We start from the raw sequence: 23,070 nt of genomic DNA, 5'->3' as shown, positions 1-23,070 counted from the left end.
GAGAGAGACAGAGAGAGAGACAGAGAGAGAGACAGAGAGAGACAGAGAGACAGAGAGAGAGACACAGAGAGAGAGACAGAGAGAGAGAGAGAGAGAGAGAGACAGAGACAGAGACAGAGACAGAGACTAGATATTGAACTTGAAGCTTGCCCATGCTACAGAAGCACTTTACTACTGTGATGTATCTTCAGTACCACCCCCCCCCGTTTTAAATTTTGAGACAGGGTCTGGCTTAGTTGCCTAGATTGGCCTTCAGCTCACTCTGTAACCCAAAGAGGTCATCTTCCTGCCCTAGACTCTTAAGTAACTGAGATTATAAACCTGAATCACCAGCCCTGGTTTTAATGTTAATTTTTAAAGCACAACTTATTTTAAAGCACAAATTTGTCTTGCCTACAAAATGTGCAGGGATAAAGAAGGAGCAGAGACTGAGGGAACAAACAACCAATGACTGTCCCATCTTGAGTCCTATCTCATGGGAGAGAGCCAACCCCTGACACTATTAATGATACTAGGCTGTGCTTGCAGACAGGAACCTAGCATAACTGTATCCTGAGAGGCTTCAACCAGCAGCTGATAGAAACAGATGCAGAGACCCACAGGCAAACATCAGGCAGAGCCTGGGGAGTCTTGCAGATGAGTTGGGGATAGAAGTGAGTAAGTCAGTGAGGTCAAGGACACTACAAGAAGACCCACAGACCTAACCTGGCACCATGGGGCTCACAAAGCCTGGGCCACCAACCAGGGAGCATGCAGGACCTAGACCTAGACCTCCTAGACATTTGTAGCAGATGTGCAGCTTGGTCTTTATGTGGGGTCCCTAAATAGTGAATGGGGACTGTCTCTGTCTCCTGTCATTGGATCTCCTTACCCCATACTTGGACTGCCTGGTTGGGTCTCAGTTGAAGAGGATGTGCCTAGAAAAACTGGAACTAGATGTCCTAAGATGAGATGGTAACCAAGGTGGGGGGGAGCAATGGGAGAAGGATTTGTAAGGGTGAGACTGGGAAGAAAGGAGGGAGGGGGTTGTGATTGGGATGTAAAGTGAATAAGATAAAATAAAATAAAAAAGAATATGCAGCTGGAAAGTTGGCTTCGTGTGTAAGTGCAGGAGAGCTTAATTTGCAAGCATGAGACCTAACTTTAAATCCCAGAATCCACATAAAATAAAAGGTTTGTCATAGCTTAGTACTGTAGTGGCAGAGACAGGCATGATAGACCCTATCTAAAAGGAATGTCAGAGTGAGAGTACCAGACCCCTAATGTACTCCTATAATAAGGTACTCTATCTCCTCTAATGAGCATATGTTCATACAGTTAATTCCATAACTGGTTAATATCTTATTGGTGAAAGTTACCCCACCAGTATAATTTTCCTATATATTTTTGCCTAATTCTATTCTTTCTAATAATATTGATATTTACCATCTTAGTAACATTTACATTAATACTAATAAATGTGAATGGTCTACTCAGACCTCAGAAGTATTTTCTCTGGTGTGTGTACACGTGTGTGCATTTGTGTTGATGCAGTCGCAAATGTTCACATGTGCGTGTATGTTTGGAGGCCAGAGGACAATGTGGGGTTGTATTCTTTAAGTGCCATTCACCATTTTAGTTTTGAGACAGTATCTCTCACTGGCTTATAACTTGTAACAGTTATACAGTAGGCAAACTGTCTGGGAAGACTGAAGAAATTCTCTGTTTCTATCTCCACCATGCTGAAAATACAAGCCTTCACTGCCATGCCTAGCTTTTTTATGGGGGTGGTTCTGGGAGTCATATTTGTAAGACAAGCAATTTCCTGCTTGTGTTCTTTCCAGTCCCTCAGTTGACTTTTAAAATTCATGGTTCTGAATCATACAATAAATGCCTGATTCAGTGGGGTTAAAGTAGATCAAGTTCCTTGGTGGTAACACAGATCCAACAGAAACTACACTTTTAAAAATTCTTTTCATTTTATTTTATTTTTTTATATTTTTATTGGATATTTTCTTTATTTACATTTCAAATGTTATCCCCTTTCCAGGTTTTCCCTCAAGAAACACCCTATACCATACTCCCTCCCCCTGCTTCTATGAGGATGCTCTCCCACCCACCCATTCCCACCTCCCCACCCTCATATTCCCCTACCCTGAGGCATTGAGCCTTCATGGGACAAAGGGCCTCTCCTCCCATTGATAACCAAGAAGGCCATCCTCTGCTACATATGTGTCTGGAGCTATGGGTTCCTCCATGTGTACTTTTTGGCTGGTGGTTTAGTCCCTGGGAGCTCTGGTTGGTTCATATTACTGTTCTTCCTATGGGTTGCAAACTCCTTTAGCTCCTTCAGTTCTTTCTCTAGCTCCTCCATTGGGGACCCACTGCTCAGTCCAATGGTTGGCTGTGAGCATCCACTTCTGTATATGTAAGGCTCTGGCACAGCATCTCAGGAGACAGTCATATCAGGCTCCTGTCAGCAAGCACTTGTTGGCATCCACAATAGTGTCTGTATATGGAATGGATCCCCAGGTGGGACAGTCTCTGGATGGCCTTTCCTTCAGTTTCTGCTCCACACTTTGTCTCTGTATTTCCTCCCGTGGGTATTTTGTTCCCCTTCTAAGAAGAACTGAAGCATCTTCACTTTGGTCTTCCTTCTTCTTGAGCTTCATGTGGTCTGTGAATTGTATCTTGGGTATTCTGAGCTTTTGGGCTAATATCCACTTATAAGTAAGTGCATACCATGTATGTTCTTTTGGAACTGGATTATCTCACTCAGGATGATATTTTCTTGTTCCACCCATTTGTCTAGGAATTTCATAAAGTTATTGTTTTTAATTGCTGAGTAGTACTCTATTGTGTAAATGTACCACATTTTCTGTATCCATTCCTCTGTTGAGGGACATCTGCATTCTCTCCAGATTCTGGCTATTATAAATAAGGCTGCTATGAACATAGTGGAGCATGTGTCCTTCTTACTGGTTGGAACATCTTCTGGATATATGCGCAGGAGAGGTATTTCGGGATCCTCCGGTAGTACTATGTCCAATTTTCTGATTTTCAGCTTGCAATCCCACCAGCAATGGAGGAGTGTTCCTCTTTCTCCACATCCTCACCAGCATTTGCTGTCACATGAGTTTTTGATCTTAGCCATTCTGACTGGTGTGAGGTGGAATCTCAGCATTTATTTGCATTTCTCTGAGAACTAACGATGTTGAACATTTTTTAAGGTGCTTCTCATCCATTTGATATCCCTCAGTTGAAAATTCTTTGTTTAGCTCTGTACAATATTAGTGGAGCAGTGTATCTTTTTTCTAGTCTTTAATTTCAGTTTTCTTTTATACTTGTCTTTTTTAAGAAGGGTACTGTTAAGATTCATGTATGCCAGGGCTACTGAGAAACCCTGTCTCGAAAAACCAAAAAAAAAAAAAAAAAAAAAAAGATTCATGTATGTCTCTGGATGGCCTGCATATGGGGTGGATCCCCAGAAAGGCCATCCAGAGACTGCCCCACCTGGGGATCCATCCCACGTACAGTCACCAAACCCAGACACTATTGTGGATGATAAGAAGTGCTTACTGACAGGAGCCTGTAATAGCACAGGGTTTCCAATGGAGAAGCTAGAGAAGGGACTGAAGAATCTGAAGGGTTTGCAATCCCATAGGAAGAACAACAATATCAACCAACCAGACCCCCCAGAGCTCCCAGGTACTAAAGCACCAACCAAAAAGCACACATGGAGGGACCCATGGCTTCTGCTGTATATGTAGCAGAGGATGGCCTTCTCTGGCATCAGTGGGAGTGGAGGCCCTTGGTCTTGTGAAGTCTTGATGCCCCAGCATAGGGGAATGCTAGGGTGGTGAGTTGGGAGTGGGTGGGGATGTTGGAGTGGGTAGGTGGGTGGGGGAGCACCCTCATAGAAGCAAGGGGGATTGGCAAGGGGATAGGAGGTTCGTGGAGGGAAACTGAGAAAGGGGATAACATTTGAAATGCAAGTAAATAAAATAACCAATAAAAAAATTAAAAAAAGATTCATGTGTATGAGGGTACATAGTGGGGGATGGGCTGCACATGTGTGTACCTAATTGTGGAGTCCAGAGGTCAAGCTCAAATATTATTCCACAGAAATATGAGTATGGGTGTTTTGATTGCATATGTATCTGTGTAATACATGATTGTCTGGTACCTAATACTGCCAGAAGAAGGTGATGGGTCCTCTGGAATTGAAGTTACAAATGGTTTTGAGCTGCCTGCTGGTACTAAGAATCAAACCTGGAGCCTCGGGAAAAGCACCCAGTGTTCTGAACTGCATTTTTCTCTACAGTTTTCCTTTTTGACATGTGGGACGTTGGGAGTGCAGTCTAGGGCCTTATGCATCCTCTGTGGGTACTGTACCACTAAGCTAAATTCCCAGCCCTTCCAAATGTTTTTTTTCAGTACTGAGTATTGAATTCATAGGTTCATGAATATTATTAAGTCAGTGCTCTGCAAACTGAGCTGTATTCCCCCACTCCTGATTTTATTTTATTTGGTAAAAATAGTCATTTTTCCAAAAAAAATGTTGGTTATATATTTAGGTAACTGATGGCTTCTTCATTTCTAAGTGTATAATGTACATATCAAGTAATGAGTATAAACCACATAAACAAAAGCTCTTTAAGATACTCAAGATCTTTGGCAGGCATGATGGTGCATGCCTTTAATCTCAGCCCTTTGAAGGCAGAGGCAGATGGATCTCAGAGTTCGGGGGTAGCCTGATCTATAGGAGTTCCAGGCCAGTCAGGGCTACACAGAGAGACCCTGTCTCTAATACCTGCCCCCCAAAATGTACTAATTCTTAAGAATGGTAACAGGTCTTGAGACTTAAAGAATTGAGAGTTTATTGTCTAAATGTTGTATTAAATAGCAGGGTTTTTTTCATGCTTTTTTTTTTTTTTTGGTAATGAAGCATATTTAGTACCATAAATATACACAGATAATTCATTATCTATAATTGGCCTGTAACTATATTTTTTAAGTTTGAGTTTTATTCTATAATGATTTTGTCCATTAAGAACACAAACTTGGAAAACTTTCAACTGGCCAGGTGATGTCTTTTAAATTTATTTCAGATTATAAATAAAGGAGATAATATATGCTTCACTTAAGATTGTTCCATGTACATTGTAGATAATTCAAACCTGATCTGTGATTTGATTATATTGAAAAAAATACTTAATTACATAATGCCAACTATTAGGACTTCTGAGACTGCTATAAATATATTTTGAGAATTTGGAAGTAAAACTATCCATAGTGTCTTAATATACTAGAAATTGTTTTAATTAATGGTATGAATAATTAAAACAGAATTTGAACTCATTAAAAATAAAGTATAAGTGTGAATTTCTTGCTAAAATAATGAGTAGCTGATACATTTCATTGGAAATGTTTCAACAAATATTTATTATACATATATATGTATGTATAATACATAAAGTATGTAGTGCAGATTTACATTTTAATATTGATATTGCAGGCTATGAAAACAACATGTAGAGAAAATCGAAAGTGGAACCCCCTTTAATGATAGAAGATGAAATGGGATTTAAATTTTGAATCTTCAATATGGTGAACAGCTTTTAAACAGCTTTTGTTTTCCCTTAGGCCTGGAGATTAACATATTTTACAATAAATTATATGGTGTATGTGAAAATAATAAGTGTTACGTGGAAAAACAGGGTGGGTGGGGAATAAGTAAGGGGTTGGTTTCCGTAGAGTAGTTAGAGAGGTCATTGAGAAGGAACCCTGTGAGCAACACTGGGCTAGGGAAGAAAGGAAGTCACTTCCATGTCTAAGAGGAGGACATTCCAGAAACAGGGTAGCAAGTGAGAGAATAGAGCCATATGCAGTATGTTTGGAGAAGATGGGGCCTATCTAGACAAATGGGATGTGAGGACAATACATAAAAATGTGTCAGAAACAATTCTCTATTCTGCTAGGAGTGGTAATAGTGGTGCATGTCTATAATTTCATTGCATGTTTTGATGAGAGAGGAGTATCATGGTTATCCGTTCAACCCAGACTGGGTGAATTAATAATTGTTTGTGTGTGTGTGTGTGTGTGTGTGTCCGTGTATGCACAGGCTTTTTATGCAAATGTAGGCTTCTCAGTTTACTTTTGAAGGCTTACATGTATGGAGTCTCTGCCTACTGCATTGTCATCCACAGGAAGACTACCCACCTCTTTTGAGATAGTGCCTCTTGCTGACCTTCAGCTCACTAATTATGCTAGTTTGGCTAGCCTATGGGCCTCAGGAAACCTCTTTCCTTTGCTTTTCCTGTGCTGGGATTACAAATGTATGGCACACATTTTACCAATGGGATCATTACATCCCCAGAGCCCCAACTTTTAATTTTTGTAAGTTAAATAAATGACTGTATTGGTTAAAGGAAGCACAAATTGGAGGAGAATATTGATAAATGGATTTAGTTCTAAGATTTTTATAATGTAATGAAATGGTTTGATGTGGAAGAAGGAAAGTAAGGGGAAACAATGTTTTATTTTATGTGTTTATCTAATTCTGCATGGTAAGTCATATATATATATATACATATATACATAGATATAATATGTATATTCAGAGAACTATAAAGAACTATATTGTCAGGCTTTAATTTATACAGCCTAGCTGACAAGAATGTGTTGCACTAGATATGGTCTGGCTACCATTTTTAACATTAGAATAGAGCTATGAAACTATGATGGCATAACATACATTTTTTTATCTTTTTATATTTTAGACATCAAAATAATCTCTCTCTCTCATCTTGAGTTGACTTGGAATAGCAGAAAGAATTTTCCTGCCTTGCTTGTAAGGGTCCTGCATAAATCAAAACTACGATACTATGGAAAACCTAATAAAAAGATGATTGAGCCATATCAGGTACAAGTAGCGCAAAATTAATATATGCTCATTTAAATGTATACATTATAACATGCATATGTAAATCTCTATGGAAAAAAATTGTTAGCCAGGCATGGTGGCGCACACCTTTAATCCCAGCACTTGGGAGGCAGAGGCAGGCAGATTTCTGAGTTTGAGGCCAGCCTGGTCTACAGAGTGAGTTCCAGGACAGCCAAGGCTACACAGAGAAACCCTGTCTCAAAAAAACAAAAAAAATATGTTTAAATAACATTCCACAGGTATAAATTAATAATTTTGAATGCATATAGAGGTGTTCTTTTTTTTTTTTTTTACTTCACGGTAATTTTCAAGGTTATTTTTCTCTTAAAAATTCTTTGGAGTTTGGCATATAGCTCAGTGTTAGAGAACTGGCCTAGCATGTGCAAGGCCATTGGTTCGTTTCTGTTCCCAGCACAACAAAATGTATTTCAAAGGAAAAAAAACCTTATCTATATACGAGACATAGGTAGCTTTTAGATTCCTGATATATCTGGTCTCTTTCACAGTTCTTTTGTTTTCAGTCTTTTCTTTGTGCTTTTTGTTACCAGCATGTAAGCAGGCTCTAGTCTGCAGTCGGACTTTTTAAAAGGAAAACACATCTCTGGACCATCTTTGCCTCTCCTCTTTCTTGCCTTTCATTTACTTCTCAATGCAATTAGTTGGCCTTTTCTTCAGTTCATAATTCACTAGTAACATTCTAATTGACACTCCACTCCCACACTCCCATCCTTTTCTGTTAACTTAGCTCTGTGCTATATAGTGCTATGAGATCTGATATATATATATATGTATATATATATATATATGTTTTTTAAACTTAATATAACACTATAGTTTTCCATGTATCAAGAGTTAGCTTAGGTGTTTTATTAACTTCAGATTGTGAAAGTTGTGTGCTTATTATGGAGACAAATCAAGAGAAAGCCTAGGCTATATTAAGAGAATAATACTATTCAAGATTTTAGCACTCAGAATATCTACTGTTAACATGGTTAATATTATCCTCTCTCTGGTTACTGTGTGAGTCAAACATAACATTTTATATTTAAATCCCATATACACATATCTATCATGTATTACATAAATATGCATGTGTGTATCTGTCTTATGTTTCATGCCACTAGCTTCTTATTCATATTCACTGGTTTCAAATCTCAGCTGGATCATGTCTTTATGGCATTAGCTATTTGTATTATTAAAGCCTCAATTTTCTAATCACCAAAATGGAAGTGCTGATTATAAACAGCTGATTACAGAGCTGACATGAGGATACAATTTCTTAATATGGAGAAATAGTTTAACTGTGCTTTGGTCAGATACCAAGTCCTCCATTTAAGCTATTGTCAGGGATAGTGTCTGATTCATCCTACTCTGTGCCTAACATAGTATCTGCAGGGTAACATGGACTTGATATATTTTTGATGATTGAAGGAATGAATTAGCAAAAAAGAAAAAGGATCTTAGACTATAACATCATTTGAAACGAAGTTAGAAGAGCTAGAGAAAACTTGGGATACTGTTTTTTATATATAACCAGTGTTGTCCATCTTTATATTTTAAAATAGAAAACATTATTTGTTTCAAAATACTTAACCATAACCAAACCAAGCAATAATAACATTGACATTAGTATTTCTTCCTGCCAACTAGTATAACAGAAATAATACCCATGCCATTTATAATAAATTCTGGGATGCCAGTATAAGTATAGTTAATGTCATCAGAGCACTGATGGGATTATGTCTTAATCAATGTCTATCTAAAATGCTGTAGGATCAGTGAATAATAGCAAGGTCCTTCAGCCTTGCAAATGATGAATGCTATGAAGATCTTCAAAATATGAGGCTTACCTAATTCTTCTGATGACTGTATCGAGTGGTTGCTCTATAAAAACATAACTAAGATTTGCTCTGTGCCTTTGAAGTTTATAATCGCAGAGTAAGCTAGTTCTATCTCTGACATCCAGTATATTGTAGCAGTCTCTCTTTTAGCTTAGCAATCTTAACAGAGTTAACAATTCAGTCATTACTAACAAAAAGTAAATTTTAAGTGTCATCTTGCTGTCACTATAAAATTTCACAGATTGTGCACCACCCATATAGATAAAAATAGTGAATGCGACTATGCTTTTACCCTTTTTCTCTAGACCTATTTGGAGGTTGCTGACAGCTCGGGCATGGTGTCAGTGATTCTGTGGAATACTCTGTGTCCAGAGTGGTATAAAAGTTTGAGAGTGGGCTTGATTCTTCTGCTTCAAGATTATACTGTGAAGAAGAGCTATCCATTAAGAATCCAGCCTGACCCTGTTGATCCACAGATGAAACTCATTTCTACTATGGGTTAAGTATCTAACTAATTGTTCTCTCATAGCTATCTTGCTTATATGGCTTTGCAAACTGCTGTATCAGGCAAAAGTCTGTAAAAATTACTGAAGCTGTTAGAAACTGGCAAACTTAATTTTAAGCAGTTACTAAATTAATAAACACATTAACTTATTGGTGCATTTATTAAGAACAATTATCTGAGACATTTATTGTTGACCAACAAATGAGCTCCATTTGGGATATACTTAAATTTGATTTTGTTCAGTTTTAGTGTGTAATATTAAGTTCATCACTTGAGTACATTTTATAGTACTTTATTAAGTACTATATTACAAGGATTTCTATTAAATTAAAAATATTTTACTATTGTCTATGTGTGTATGATGTGTATTGTGAGCCTGCCTATTCCCCCATCTTCTTCTCCCTGCCCCCTCTGTGTGTGCATATTTGTATGTGCTTGTAGAAGTCAGAGGAGAACTTTGGGAGTCTGTTCTTTCCATCTACCTTGTGATCTGAGAGGATCAAACTCAAATGATCAGGTTTACATGGGAAGTGCTTTTAAACCCACTGAACCATCTTGCTGATCCTTGTTAACTTTATCATTTAATACCTTTATTTTTTATTTATATAATGGACAACATTAGAAATCCAGAAAATATGAATGATATTGTGTAATACTATAAAGTAGATTGTTATAAAATATTACACAATGTACCAATATATAAGCATAACGACACAGTCTTTATCTTTATACATGTGTAAGATGAATAAGTTTTGCAAGTGAATGACAAACACTGAGGCAGTAGTTAACCCGGGGAAGCATGGAAAAGACAAATAGATTAGGATAAAGTTTATAATCCTTAAAGTATATTTTTATAACTGTACTACTTGAAACAAAACTGAAAGAGGGAGAAAAAACAGCATGTAATTATTCCACATATGAGGTTTAGTTGCATTTTAAAACTCACAGTTGATTATAAAGAACTCCCAGGTTACCTTAACTCATTAATTATTCATTTTATTTTTGCTATTTAATTCTTGCTCTAAACACACACACACACACTTTTCCATTTGAGAGAAAATAACAGCCATCATACATCATTGCATAGCTTTATATCCTTAACCCTTCAGTAATAATATGTATTTCTAAAGATCAAGAATATTGTAGATATCTGTGCCAGTGCATCCTTGTAATCCTGTCTCTTGGAGGAGAAGACAGGAGGACAAGTTCAAGGCCAGCCTTGCTCTGTGATAAGACTTTGTTTAAGAAAGAAAGAGAGAGAGAGAGAGAGAGAGAGAGAGAGAGAGAGAGAGAGAGAGAGAGAGAGAGAGAAAGAAACAAAGAAAGAAACAAAGAAAGAAACAAAGAAAGAAACAAAGAAAGAAAAAAGGGAGAAAGAGAGAGAAAGGAAGGAAGAAAGAAATGAGAGAAATAAAGAAGGAAGGAAAAGAAGAAAGAAGGAAAGAAAGAAAGAAGGAAAGAAAGAAAGAAAGAAAGAAAGAAAGAAAGAAAGAAAGAAAGAAAGAAAGAAAGAAAGAAAGAAAGAAAGGAAGGAAGGAAGGAAGGAAGGAAGGGAAAAGATCCCCTTGCATAATCACAGTACACTTACAAAAATCAAGAAACTTAAATTTAACACATTATTATCAAGGAACCTTTTGTTAATATTCAAATGTTGCCAATCAGAAGGACTTTTCTTATTGTTTAAGCTAGTTCTGAAACCCAAGCACTCATGAGAATTACTGTGTAGACCATCATGACATGAAATTTATTGCAATCCTCCTACCTCACTTTCCCAAGTGCTGGGATTACATGTGTGTACCACCATTCCCAGATTTTTTTTTTCTAATTAGTATAATCAAAGTTTTGAGAACCAGTGTCTTCAAATGTTTAAGGGATAATCAGGAAACTTTAACAGATATTAGATATGCATGTTAGAGTTAGTTTTTCAGAATTTTGCACAAACTCATGCGAGATTTTTAAGTATTATCACTGGCTCATAATAATTTTTCTGACTTGTCTTTTTTGTTTATTTATTCTTTCCTTTTTATTAGATATTTTCTTTATTTACATTTCTTTTGGGTATATGCCCAGGAGGTGTAGCTGGGTCCTAAGGTAATACTATGTCCAATTTTCTGAGGAACCGCCAAACTGATTTTCAGCTTGCAATCCCACCAGCAATGGAGGAGTGTTCCTCTTTCTCCACATCCTCGACAGCATCTGCTGTCACCTGAATTTTTGATCTTAGCCATTCTGACTGGAGTGAGGTGGAATCTCAGGGTCGTTTTGATTTGCATTTCCCTGATGACTAAGGATGTAAATTTCTTTAGGTTCTTCTATTAAGGAACAGAGGTGAAATTATGTTTGTGTGGCTATCTTCTTTTGGGTTTGTTGAAAGAAGATTATTTTCTTGCTTTTTCTGTGGTGTATTCCTCCTTGTGTTGGAGTTTTCCATCTATTATCCTTTGTAAGGCTGGATTTATGGAGAGATATTGTGTAAATTTGGTTTTGTCACATGTCTTGTTTTCTCAATCTATGGTAATTGAGAGTTTTGCTGGGTATAGTAACCTGGGCTGGCACTTGTGTTCTCTTGGGGTCTGTATGACATCTGCCCAGGATCTTCTGGCTTTCATAGTCTCTGGTGAGAAGTCTGGTGTAATTCTAATAGGTCTGCCTTTATATGTTACTTGACCTTTTTGCCTTACTGCTTTTAATATTCTTCTTTGTTTAGTGCATTTGTTGTTCTGATTAAAATGTGTTGGGAGGAATTTCGTTTCTGGTCCAGTCTATTTGGAGTTCTGTAGGCTTCTTGTATGTTCATGGGCATCTCTTTCTTTAGGTTAGGGAAGTTTTCTTCTATAACTTTGTTGATATTTACTGGCCCTTTAAGTTGGGAATCTCTCTCTCTTTATACTTGTTATCCTTAGGTTTGGCCTTCTCATTGTGTCCCGGATTTCCTGGATGTTTTGGGTTAGCAGCTTTTTGCATTTTGCGTTTTCTTCAACTATTGTGTTAATGTTTTCTATGGTATCTTCTGCACCTGAGATTCTCTCTTCTATCGCTTGTATTCTGATGGTGATCTATGACTCCTGGTCTCTTTCCTAGGTTTTCTATCTCCAGGGTGGTCTCCTTTTGTGATTTCTTTATTGTTTCTATTTCCATTTTTAGATCCTGGATGATCTTGTTCATTTCCTTCACCTGTTTGGTTGTGTTTTCCTGTAATTCTTTTAAGGGATTTTTGTGTTTCCTCTTTGAAGCCTTCTACCTGTTTTCCTGTGTTCTCTTGTATTCCTTTAAGGGAGTTATTTATGTGCTTCTTAAAGTCTTCTATCATCGTCATGAGATGTGGTTTTAAATCATCGTTTTTCTTTTATGGTGTGTTGGGGTATCCAGGGCTTGCTGTGGTGGGAGAACTGGGTTCTGGTGATGCCAAGTAACTGCCTTGGTTTCTGTTGCTTATGTTCTTGCCCTTGCCTCTTGCCATCTGTTATCTCTGGCGTTAGATGGTCTTGCTGTCTCTGACTGTGGCTTGCCCCTCCTCTAAGCCTGTGTGTCAGCACTCCTGGGAGACCAGTTCTCTCTGGGCAGGATTTGGGTATGGAGAGCTGTGACACAGGGTCTGCTCTGGGGCCCTCTATTAAATTCTTAACTATTTTTCAGAGATTGTTTAACTCTTGCTAGGAAGAAATTATTACCTGAATAGTTTGCACATTTAGTACTTTATCTCATTAAATATTCATCATGGAAAAGATGAAAAATAAGTCAGTAAATAGTTTGGGGATTACTTGTAGAAATACCAGAAAAGTTTGCCAGAAGAAGCTGTTAATAATTGACAACATACACTATTACCCATAGGAAATTATAAATTATTTTCCATAAGCTAACAATCCAAGTGACAAAATTACTTTAGTAGGGTTTGGGATATTCCTAGTAAATAGGAAATATGGTAAAAATGACTATTTATCACAATAATAAATTACCAAATTCTCTTGATACCTGGTCCAGTATTCCTTGCACTAACTTTCAACTTTAAAAAAGATTTGTTTATTATATGTAAGTACACTGAAGCTGTCTTCAGACACTCCAGAAGAGAGCATCTGATCTCATTAAAGATGGTTGTGAGCCACCATGTGGTTGCTGGGTTTTGAACTCAGGATGTCTGGAAGAGCAGTCAGTGCTCTTAACTTCTGAGCCACCTCTCCAGCCCTAAATTGCAATTTTTATAGATGAGCTGCTTTTAAATTTAACTTATTTTTGAGAATTTCATATTTGACTTATCTCTCTCTTTTTCTCCAACTCCTCCTGTGTCCTCTGCTCAAATTCATGACCCTTATTCAGTTATTATTGTTACATACTTATATAGCTATATATGTAATAATAAGTATATATATATATGTATTTAACAATTATAGAATTTTTTTTTAGTGCTGCCTCAAGGATATGTGTTTAGAGCTGACTACTTGGGATGGGATAATCTATCAGCTCTTCCGTGGAGAGAACTTATTCTCCCTCTCTCTGCACTCATTTATTGCCTTTAACTCTTTAATTAGAGTGGAGTTTTATGAAATTTATCCCATCTATGTTGGCATGTTAACTAGTATTGTCAAGCAGGTCTTTTTTAGGTAACCATATTGTTGAGATCTCATATTTGCAGTGTCTCTGTCTTCTCTAGAACACACTATTGAGCACTAGGCTTCCTGGTTTTCTTGTTCCTATGTCTGTCTCCTCTTCCTCAATAGGTTCCTGAGCCTTAGCTTCATGAGTTAAGTTGTGAATTTAATCTACTGGAGATGAGCACCCATGTTACTTATTATTTTGACCAGTTGCAGATATCTGTAATAGTCTCTATCTGTTCCTAAAAAAGAGTAAATGCGACAACTATCTTTAGTTATGACGATGAGTTTTTAGAATACAGTTAGAAATTATACTGGAGGCTCCAGGCCAGAAACTCAAATGGAGGTTTTCTGTGCCTGGCATTATTTTGATTTTATTCATTTTTTTAGTATGTTAGTGGTGGTGGTAGTGTGTGTGTGTGTGTGTGTGCATCTGTGTATCTGTCTATGCATCTGTTTGTTGATAGCTATTGAAGAAAGCTTTATCACCGACCCCATGTGGCTCCATTTAAACCATGTGGTGTGTGTGTGTACATTAGTATAGTATGCATCTTTTAAGTAAGCTTGTTAAATTGTTTCCCTATGAATTTTTTCAGCATCTTTAGTGTTATTCTCTCCTTCATCCCTCACACTTGGTATTACTCTCCCTCTCTCCACTAGATTAGCAGTTTAAGTCCCTTCCCTCTTTTCCCATTTCTCCCTCTTCACAGTACCCCGTGTCTTACTATCCCTGACGCTAGAGCTCTTTCTCATCCGTGCCCTGAACACATTCCCTTTTTACTTTTCTGGCTTCTCTGGTAACTTCTGTTTATACATTGAAAGCTAAAGATTCGGAGTTATGATCCACAAATAAGAGATCATGAGCACTTGAAAATATACTGAACACAGCCCACCGAATCAACTAAGCAGAGCTCATAGGTGCTCACAGAGACTGAGGCCACAACCAGGGAGCCTGCATGGGTCTACACCAGGTCCACTGCATATATGTTATGGTTGCTAACCTGGTGTTTTTGTGGGACTCCTAACACTGGGAGTGGGGATGTCTCTCCTTTGGGCTACTCTTGGGATCCTTTTCCTCCTACAGGGCTGCTTCATCCAGCCTTGATATGAGGATTTGTGCCTAGTCTTCTTGTAACATTTTATGCAATGTTCAGTTGATATCCCTGGGAGGCCTGCTCTTTTCTGAAGGAAAATACAGAAGGGGGAGGAGGAAGAGGAGGAAGAGGAGGAGGAAGAAGAAGAGGAAGAGGAAGAGGAGGAGTGGATCTTGGGGTGGTGTGGGTAGACAAGGAGGGAAAACTGGTTGGGTTGTATTATATGAGAGAAAAATAAATAATATAAATAAAAATTTAAAAATTAATTGTAAATAAAAAATAAACTGAGTGAGGTAACCTAGGCGTAAGTCTTAATTTAAATTATACTTCTTACATGTCTGTGGATACCTCTATAAGTCTGTCTGATTCTAGTAGTTGCTTCTGAGCCTTAAAGTCACGTGAAGACTAGGACAGTAGAAAGCATATAGTCAATAAATAAGCAGCCAGTATAAAATTAGAATACAACCGTATGTCCATATTTTATGATGAAAAACTGTTCTTGAAAATATAAAGATATCTGTGCCTTCAAATGTGTAAATGCAAATGCACAATTATTTTAATGTGATGGCAAACCTGGGTGATAATATATTTAAAATATGTCCTTTAGTCTTTAAAAATGCTTTCCTTCTTATTAATGTAGTAGCTGTCTCTATTTCCCATATAATTGTGATTATTAGTAGACTTTTTATTTTTCATTCTCTGTCAGAGATCAATAAATTCTTGATGTAAAATTCCAGAAAAGAAATATTTTAGTCTCAGCTGGCAATAAGGTTGATATTGTAGCCGCTCTACTTTGTCTGTGGAAAGAGGAGGCCACTATAGTTAATATGTAAATGATTATGACAATGTTCCTGGAAAACTTTAATTTTTAAAAATGAGCATTTAACTGCAAATTATATTCTGCCTAGACTATCTATTTACTATATCTTAGCTCTGGATGTACATTAGAGTCAGTTGAGATTAAAAAAAAAACCAACACTGGAATTGTTCCCAACACCAGAGATATTATTTTAATTAGTCTGAGGACACAAAGGCATCTTTATATCTTTAAAACCTCTTAGTTGATTCTAATATGCATGTGAAGTTAAGAACTATATACCTCTGGTCTTTAAAAGAACCTATTTTAAGTTAATTAATGAAGGGGAAGGGGGCAGTTACATCAGCATGCTACAGATTGGAGACATACCTGTAAATAATATATTAATAGTCTTACCCTTAAATATCAGCCTAATGGATAACAGATAGGTATGATAACAAAAAATAGTAAAACAAAAAATTAATGGCTATAGCAAAACTGTGATAGACAACAGGGGAGGTTACAAGCAGAATTGTAGTTGAGGAAAGAATGGACAAGACAGTTGAATAATTATGAGGAAAAGAGAAAGTACAAAGGTATAAAGAAAGTATAAAATAGCAGGACAGTTAAGTGTTACGTGCAGAATAAATAAGGAGGGTTTTGTAGTCAGGGAGAGGAGATTAGGGGAGAATTAGAGACTTTGACTACCATCACTGCTATTTGTGCTTTATGTTATTAGAAAACTATTGTGATTATTCATCTTGGTTTATCTTTTGTATTTACGTATGAGGTCCAAGTTAGAGAAAATTAATTGTACTGGCTAGTTTTGTGTCAACTTGATACAGGCTGGAGTTATCACAGAGAAAGGAGCTTCAGTTGGGGAAATGCCTCCAGGAGATCCAACTGTAAGGCATTTTCTCAATTAGTGATCAAGAGGGAAAGGCCCCTTGTGGGTGGGACCATCTCTGGGCTGGTAGTCTTGGTTCTATAAGAGAGCAGGCTGAGCAAGCCAGGGGAAGCAAGCCAGTAAAGAACATCCCTCCATGGCCTCTGCATCAGCTCCTGCTTTCTGACCTGCTTGAGTTCCAGTCCTGACTTCCTTGGTGATGAACATCAGTATGGAAGTGTAAGCTGAATAAATCCTTTCCTTCCCAACTTGCTTCTTGGTCATGATGTTTGTGCAGGAATAGAAACCCTGACTAAGACAGTACTATATAATTATTTTAAAAGACCAAGTAAATCTATAACTATGAAACTTCCCTTGTGAAACTAAGGCTCTCTTCCCTACTGGCAATATATGGCTTTATATATGACCATTCTCTTTTCTACCCTCTTTTCCAAAACTAACATTCATTACATAGCTAAATAAATTATTTTGAGTCTAAACTGGGCTTGTTGGCTCACGTCTATTTAAAAATTTTTTTTATTAGATTTAAATTTTCTTTATTTACATTTCAAATGCTATCCCGAAAGTCCCCTATCCCCTACCCCTCTCCCCCTGCTCCTCAACCCACCCACTCCCGATTCCTGGCCCTGGCATTCCCCTGTACTGGGGCATATAATCTTTTCGAGACCAAGGGCCTCTCCTCCCAGTGATAGCCGACTAGGCCATCTTTTGATACATATGCAGCTAGAGACAAGAGCTCTGGGGGTACTGGTTAGTTCATAATGTTGTTCCACCTATAGAGTTGCAGATCCCTTTAGCTCCTTGGGTACTTTCTCTAGCTTCTCCATTGGGGGCCCTGTGATCCATCCCATAGCTGACTGTGAGCATCCACTCACTTCTGTATTTGCCAGGCACTGGCATAGTTGGCTCACATCTTTAATCCCAGCTGTTAGGATGCAGAGACAGGCACATCTCAGTGAGTTCGAGGCCAGCCTGGCATACATAGTGAGTTTCAGAGCAGTCAGTAAGACACAGTAGAGATGCTGTCTCAAACAAAAATTCAGAAAAAAAGAGTTTAGTTGGTTGTTTTGCTTTGTAATTTATGGGAAATAATATATTAATGTAATATACATTTTTTTCCAGAAATCTGCCTAAATCTTCGAGATCCACCAACTAACATAGTTATCATTCCAGAAAAGCAATTGAAATCAGAATGGAAATTGCCAAAACTAATTAACCGATTCATCACAAGGTAAAATAGCTCCTTGTAATACCTCTTTAAGTAGTAATCTTTGAATGTTAGTAAACCAAAAATAATGGATTTTAACATATTTAATATCTACCCCAGATGAAGCTGTATGAATTATTCAGATAGGTATTTTCATAGTTATTACTGAAGAATGTCTTGTCACTGTTTAAAGACACAACATCTATTGAAGATTTTCCTTTTCAGATCAGAACTAGACGATATGCCAGAAAATAGCATCTGTGATGTAATCGGTTTGTTATCCTTTGTGGGGAGGGTGCAACGGTCAAAGAAGAAAGGTAAGCTTTTAAATTTGAAAGTGTGAGTGTTTAAATGTGAAGACTATCATGTTCAATACTCATAGAATACCTTCATGTATCTCCCTGTTCTATCCACATAGAGAACAGTGAAGACTTTTGGTCATACCGCTGGATTCACATCAGTGATGGGACTTCAGAGCAACCATTCATAGTGCAGCTGTTCTCCACATCACAGCCAGAAGTCTTTGAAAATATTTACCCAAGTACTCCATACTTTGCTCTTTTTTTTTTTTTTCGAAGCAGCAATGGGAACTTAAAAATAGTGAGATAGGGGCTGGATTGATGGCTCCGTGGTGGAGATGACTTGCTACTCTTGTAGAGGACCTAAGTTTGGTCCTCAGCACACCCATGGTGTCTCCCAATCATCTATAGCTCCAGTTCCAGGTTTTTGGATACTGTCTTCTGACTGCTGTGGGCATTAGGCATGCACATGCTACACATAAATGCATGCAGGCAAACACTCATATACCTAAAAGAAACTATGTTTTTTAAGGGAGAGTGATCTGACAATGAGTTAGGAGCACAAATTATCTAAAAACATTTCAAATCTTTCCCATGTATTTTTAATAATCTACATTAATCACCTTATTGTCTATTCAGGAGTTATCTTAAGTTTTAAATCACAAAACATTATTTCCTATTTCCATAGCACCTCCTAGTGATTCTCTTATGTTTCCCAAATAATAATCTTCCTACTTTCTTGTCTTTCTTTAACATCTAGGTTCTACCAGTGACAGAAAACCCAATTAATGCCTTTCTGAGTCGGGTTTATTTCACTTAACATGGCAAGCTCTAATTACATCTATCCATTTTCCTGAAAATAGCATTATTTCCTTCTTTATGACTGATTAGATTATATGTATACACACACACACACACACATACACACACATTTAACCCATTGAAGGTACCTAGGCTACTTTTAAATACCTTGGCTATTGTAAGTGATGCTCTAGTAAGCGTAAATATTCAAGCCTTAATCAAGCATCTCTTATACGTTGCCTGTGATTCCTTCAAACAGAAACCCAGCAGTAGTACGACTGAGCCACAGGCAGCTCTGTTCTGGGAGTTTGAGGACCTTGATGTTGATTTTTAGTTTCTGGACTAATTACATTCTGATCAACAGCGTTGACAGTTTGCTTTTGCTCCACACCCTATCCAGAGTTTGATGTGTTTTGATTTCTTGATTGTAGCCACTCTGACTGGGCTGAGATGGAATCTCAGTGTAGTTTTTTTTAATGGCGTTTTCCTTCTGGCTAAGAATGTTGAGTGCTTTCTTGTACATTTATAAACAAGTTGTGTGTGTGTGTGTGTGTGTGTGTGTGTGTGTAAAGAATCTGTGTATCCCAGCTTATGTAGTTCAGGAGATCAAACCATGGGCTTCCTGCATACTGAACAAGCCCTCTACCAACTATGGGGCATCCTAAGTCTCCATTTGTCCATCTTTTGTGACCTGTATGTTAAATCCATTTCCCCATTTATTGATCAGAAAACTTGTTTTCTTGACATGTAATTTTTTAGTTCTTCACATATTCTGGATACTAATTCTGTTTCAGAAAAATAGCTGGCAAAGATTTTCTTTGATTTTTAAACTGTCTCTTCACTCTGATGTTTTCTTAGCTGTGCAGGAGCTTTTAAGTTGGATTCAATCCCCTTTGCCAGTTCTGGCTATTATTTCCGAAGCTGTTGGACTCCCATTCAGAAAGTAATTGCATGTACCTACATCTTAAAAGTGTTTTCCTTTAGTACTTTCCAAATTTCAGGACTTACATTAAGGGCTTTGATCCATTCTGAATTGATTTTTAAAGGGTGTTGAGTGATTTAGACAGGCCCTATTGTCTGCTGTTTCTTTCCCTCATTCCATCTTGACTGCTGTCACATTTTATAACCCCTGTTTGCATGGTGGTCTAAATCATTCAGGTTCACCAGATCACCATATACCATGGAGCTCAGTAAACCACTATAGCCTTTTGCTTCTCTAAGTTCCCTGATGGAGTAACTTTCTTCTTAACTCTGCTGTGAGCAGAGTCATATCCAGCCTGGTAAACTGAGCATCAAAACACTGCTCTCATATGCCCAGCTCTCTCCTATCTTATCTCTATCTCTCCTGTATGTCATATGTATTCATAGGCACCTTAGCCAGTTGTAACCATGTGTCTCTAATGACTCTTATGAACTGGTCCAGCAGGGAAGGATAATGATTTCTCTCATATTGTGAGGTCTTTTCTCAAGGGAGAAAGAATAATTATATTACTTGGTTTCTGTACTTCCACACTGATCCTACTTTTCCCTTGTCTTTCAGCTTCATAATCAAGCTTTAAGAAACTCCCATTTCTTGTATAAAATTCTTTCCCATTCAAACAAAGGCAGACTAATTGTCATAGTTTTGCCTGCATGTATGTCTGTGTGAGGCTATTAGTTCTATTGATTTGTTAAAAGGGTTTTTTTTCTAGTCTTTTAGTATCTTCTATTTCTTCCTTCAATGTTTAATAGTTTTCATTGTAAAAATCTTTCATCTCTTTAGTTGACTGTATTCTTAGGTGGTTTTGAGGTTATTGTGAAAATGAAGTTGTTTTCTTGATGTAATTATTGCATAGACAAAAGGGATGATGTGTGGAGAGAGTGCTCAGAATAGAATATATTCATGTGTGAAACTAGCAAAGAATGAGCTTAATTAATTTTAAAAATGTAAAAAAGTTAAAACCATTCTTACAATTTGAATAGATTTTCTTTTATTTTCAATATAATAGAAAAACAGTAATTGAAGAGATAGAAATGAATTTATAGTTATGCTGTGGAGAAATGTTTATTTATTATTATATATTATTTATTATTAGTCAAAAACCTGCTTTTGAATAATTGCCTGGATTTACACTTTTTTGTTTGTGTCCTAGTTTATAAAATGAAAATTATTTGAGCACAGAGTGAGCTGTACTACACAATAAGATTTGGTTAATGAAATTTTATTTCCAGTTTTCCCTGAGTTTGGCTTTTCTTTATTGATTCTATTTCCACTACTGCGTTTTAAACAGTTTTCTTTATTTTATTCCACTGTTTGTACTTCCACAGACTTCATTAGTAGATTTATTCAGATCCTATTCAAGGACCTTTAGCATATTCATAATAGCTATTTTGAAGTCCTTGTGCTTCAAATATACCTTGTGCTTCAGGTGTATTGCATCTCTCAGGTCCCTACAGTAGTAGTATTGTTGAGTTCTAGTGGAGACATATTATCGTGGCTGTTATTGTGTTTTTATGCTGGTAGCTAGGGATCTGGGTTTGGGATGACTGTAATTCTAGATGATATTATCTGGTCTTGTATTTGTTGGGCAGATGTTTTGTTCCTTGCTTTCTCTTGCCCTCTCTGGTTCTTGGGAGACTGGGGTGGCCATGGGTTGCCTGGGAGGGCATGCTTCTGAGATCCTGCCAGGTGTGGCCTCTGGGGTTCCAGGTATTTTTAGGTACTGGGAGCTGACACTTAGAGATGGGGATGGGCTAGGTGGGGGATGAAGTGGTCCACAGGATGGAGGAAAGATGTGTGTGCCACCAGGATCTGTTCTAGACTTCTGGGAATGGGAGGGGAGGCCACAGTCGGTGGTATGCTACAAAGGTGGTGGGTAAGATTAGGGGACTGGAATTGGAGAGGAGGCAGGAGGAGGAAGATTCTCTACACAATTCCCTGGCTGGTGTGGCCGTCAGGCTTCTGGGGGACAGGTAAACATCATACGTAGTTTTTTTTTTTTTTAAATATGATAGGTTTGTAACCTATCAAATAGGTTAGCAAGATAAAAACAAACAACAACAACTAAACAGGTCATATAAATCCTGTCTCTGAGCCTTGACATTTATTTAACTAAGGTAACTTTTTGATATTAAAAAAATGACCTGTATAAACAAATAAAATTATAACTCTATATCCCTCTCTGGTAGAAGGATTCCAAGTATCCAGGGTTCAGTACTATACTGAGTAAATCAATAGAACTATTATGAAGAAACATATTTTTTTCCAGTAGAAAATAACTATTCACACGCACGTTCCCAACTAGAATGACTCTTATACAGTAAGCAGCTTGCTTTACTTAAATGCAGCCCTTGTACTTTCCAAAAGAAAGACCTCTGGCTGAAGAGGGAGAGACAGAGAAAAGGAACACACTAGATAGTATTAGATCACTGTTTTGTAGAAGGACAGGCTGCAAGAGAATCCCTGGTAACATGTTACAAGTGCAACATCTTAGGTGGCTGTCACACGTAGTAAATCTGAAATGGCATCTTAAGAAAAAAAAATCATTCTGGTTTCTGCATTTGTTAAGGCTTAAGGAAAATTTCCAGAGATCCTCCTCTTTAGAATGCAAATGCAACGTCACTTGTGTTTTTCATTTTCTGTAGTGACATATTTTGTGTGCACCCAGCTGAAAGTTGTTAGGAATAACAGTCAAGTACCTAAGCTGCTGTATCTTACCACTACAAATGAAAGCAGAGTGCTGACTACTGGTGAGTAACCTCTTTATATCTTCCTTATAGGGAATGCAATATACTGTCGTTTCACTAGAACCGTTTAGTACATATTAACTTCTAACTTATAACATTCAATTTCAGGATAGTTTTAGTTTGACATCATTATGACCATAGAATATTTTAATAAACAATATTTGGCCTGCAAAATAGATTACTTCTATATTACTGCTGATGGGAAATGTTTGCATGGCTCACTGGAAAATTACATTTATGCCATTTGGTTAACTTTGATTACTACTTGACAAAGAAAATAGAAAAAATGTTGCTTGCTACATCGAAGACTGCTAGGTTTGGTACCACAGTGTAGAGTCAACATGATTTTCATGCTTGATCTTAGCCAAAAGGCCTAGAAG

At 37.4% G+C, this 23,070-nt stretch overlaps 1 protein-coding gene across 4 annotated transcripts in view; it reads left to right on the top strand.

The window, feature by feature from the left end:
• The window catches only part of Radx (RPA1 related single stranded DNA binding protein, X-linked), a 71,514-nt gene that overhangs the window by 5,564 nt on the left and 42,880 nt on the right, over nucleotides 1-23,070 (top strand). For all 4 annotated transcript variants that reach the window (XM_021153706.2, XM_021153704.2, XM_021153705.2 and 1 more), the window contains exons 2-7: nucleotides 6,762-6,904; nucleotides 9,072-9,264; nucleotides 17,780-17,888; nucleotides 18,090-18,181; nucleotides 18,283-18,405; nucleotides 22,589-22,693. In XM_021153706.2, the coding sequence (XP_021009365.1) occupies nucleotides 6,762-6,904; nucleotides 9,072-9,264; nucleotides 17,780-17,888; nucleotides 18,090-18,181; nucleotides 18,283-18,405; nucleotides 22,589-22,693 (765 nt within the window). The remainder of the gene's footprint in view (nucleotides 1-6,761; nucleotides 6,905-9,071; nucleotides 9,265-17,779; nucleotides 17,889-18,089; nucleotides 18,182-18,282; nucleotides 18,406-22,588; nucleotides 22,694-23,070) is intronic.

This window comes from Mus caroli, unplaced genomic scaffold (assembly GCF_978045245.1).
Source record: "Mus caroli unplaced genomic scaffold, Mus_caroli_1 scaffold_5, whole genome shotgun sequence".
In the NCBI taxonomy this organism is placed as follows: Eukaryota; Metazoa; Chordata; class Mammalia; order Rodentia; family Muridae; genus Mus; species Mus caroli.
Note: the sequence above shows the minus strand (reverse complement) of the source record. Positions and strands in the feature narration are given on the sequence as shown.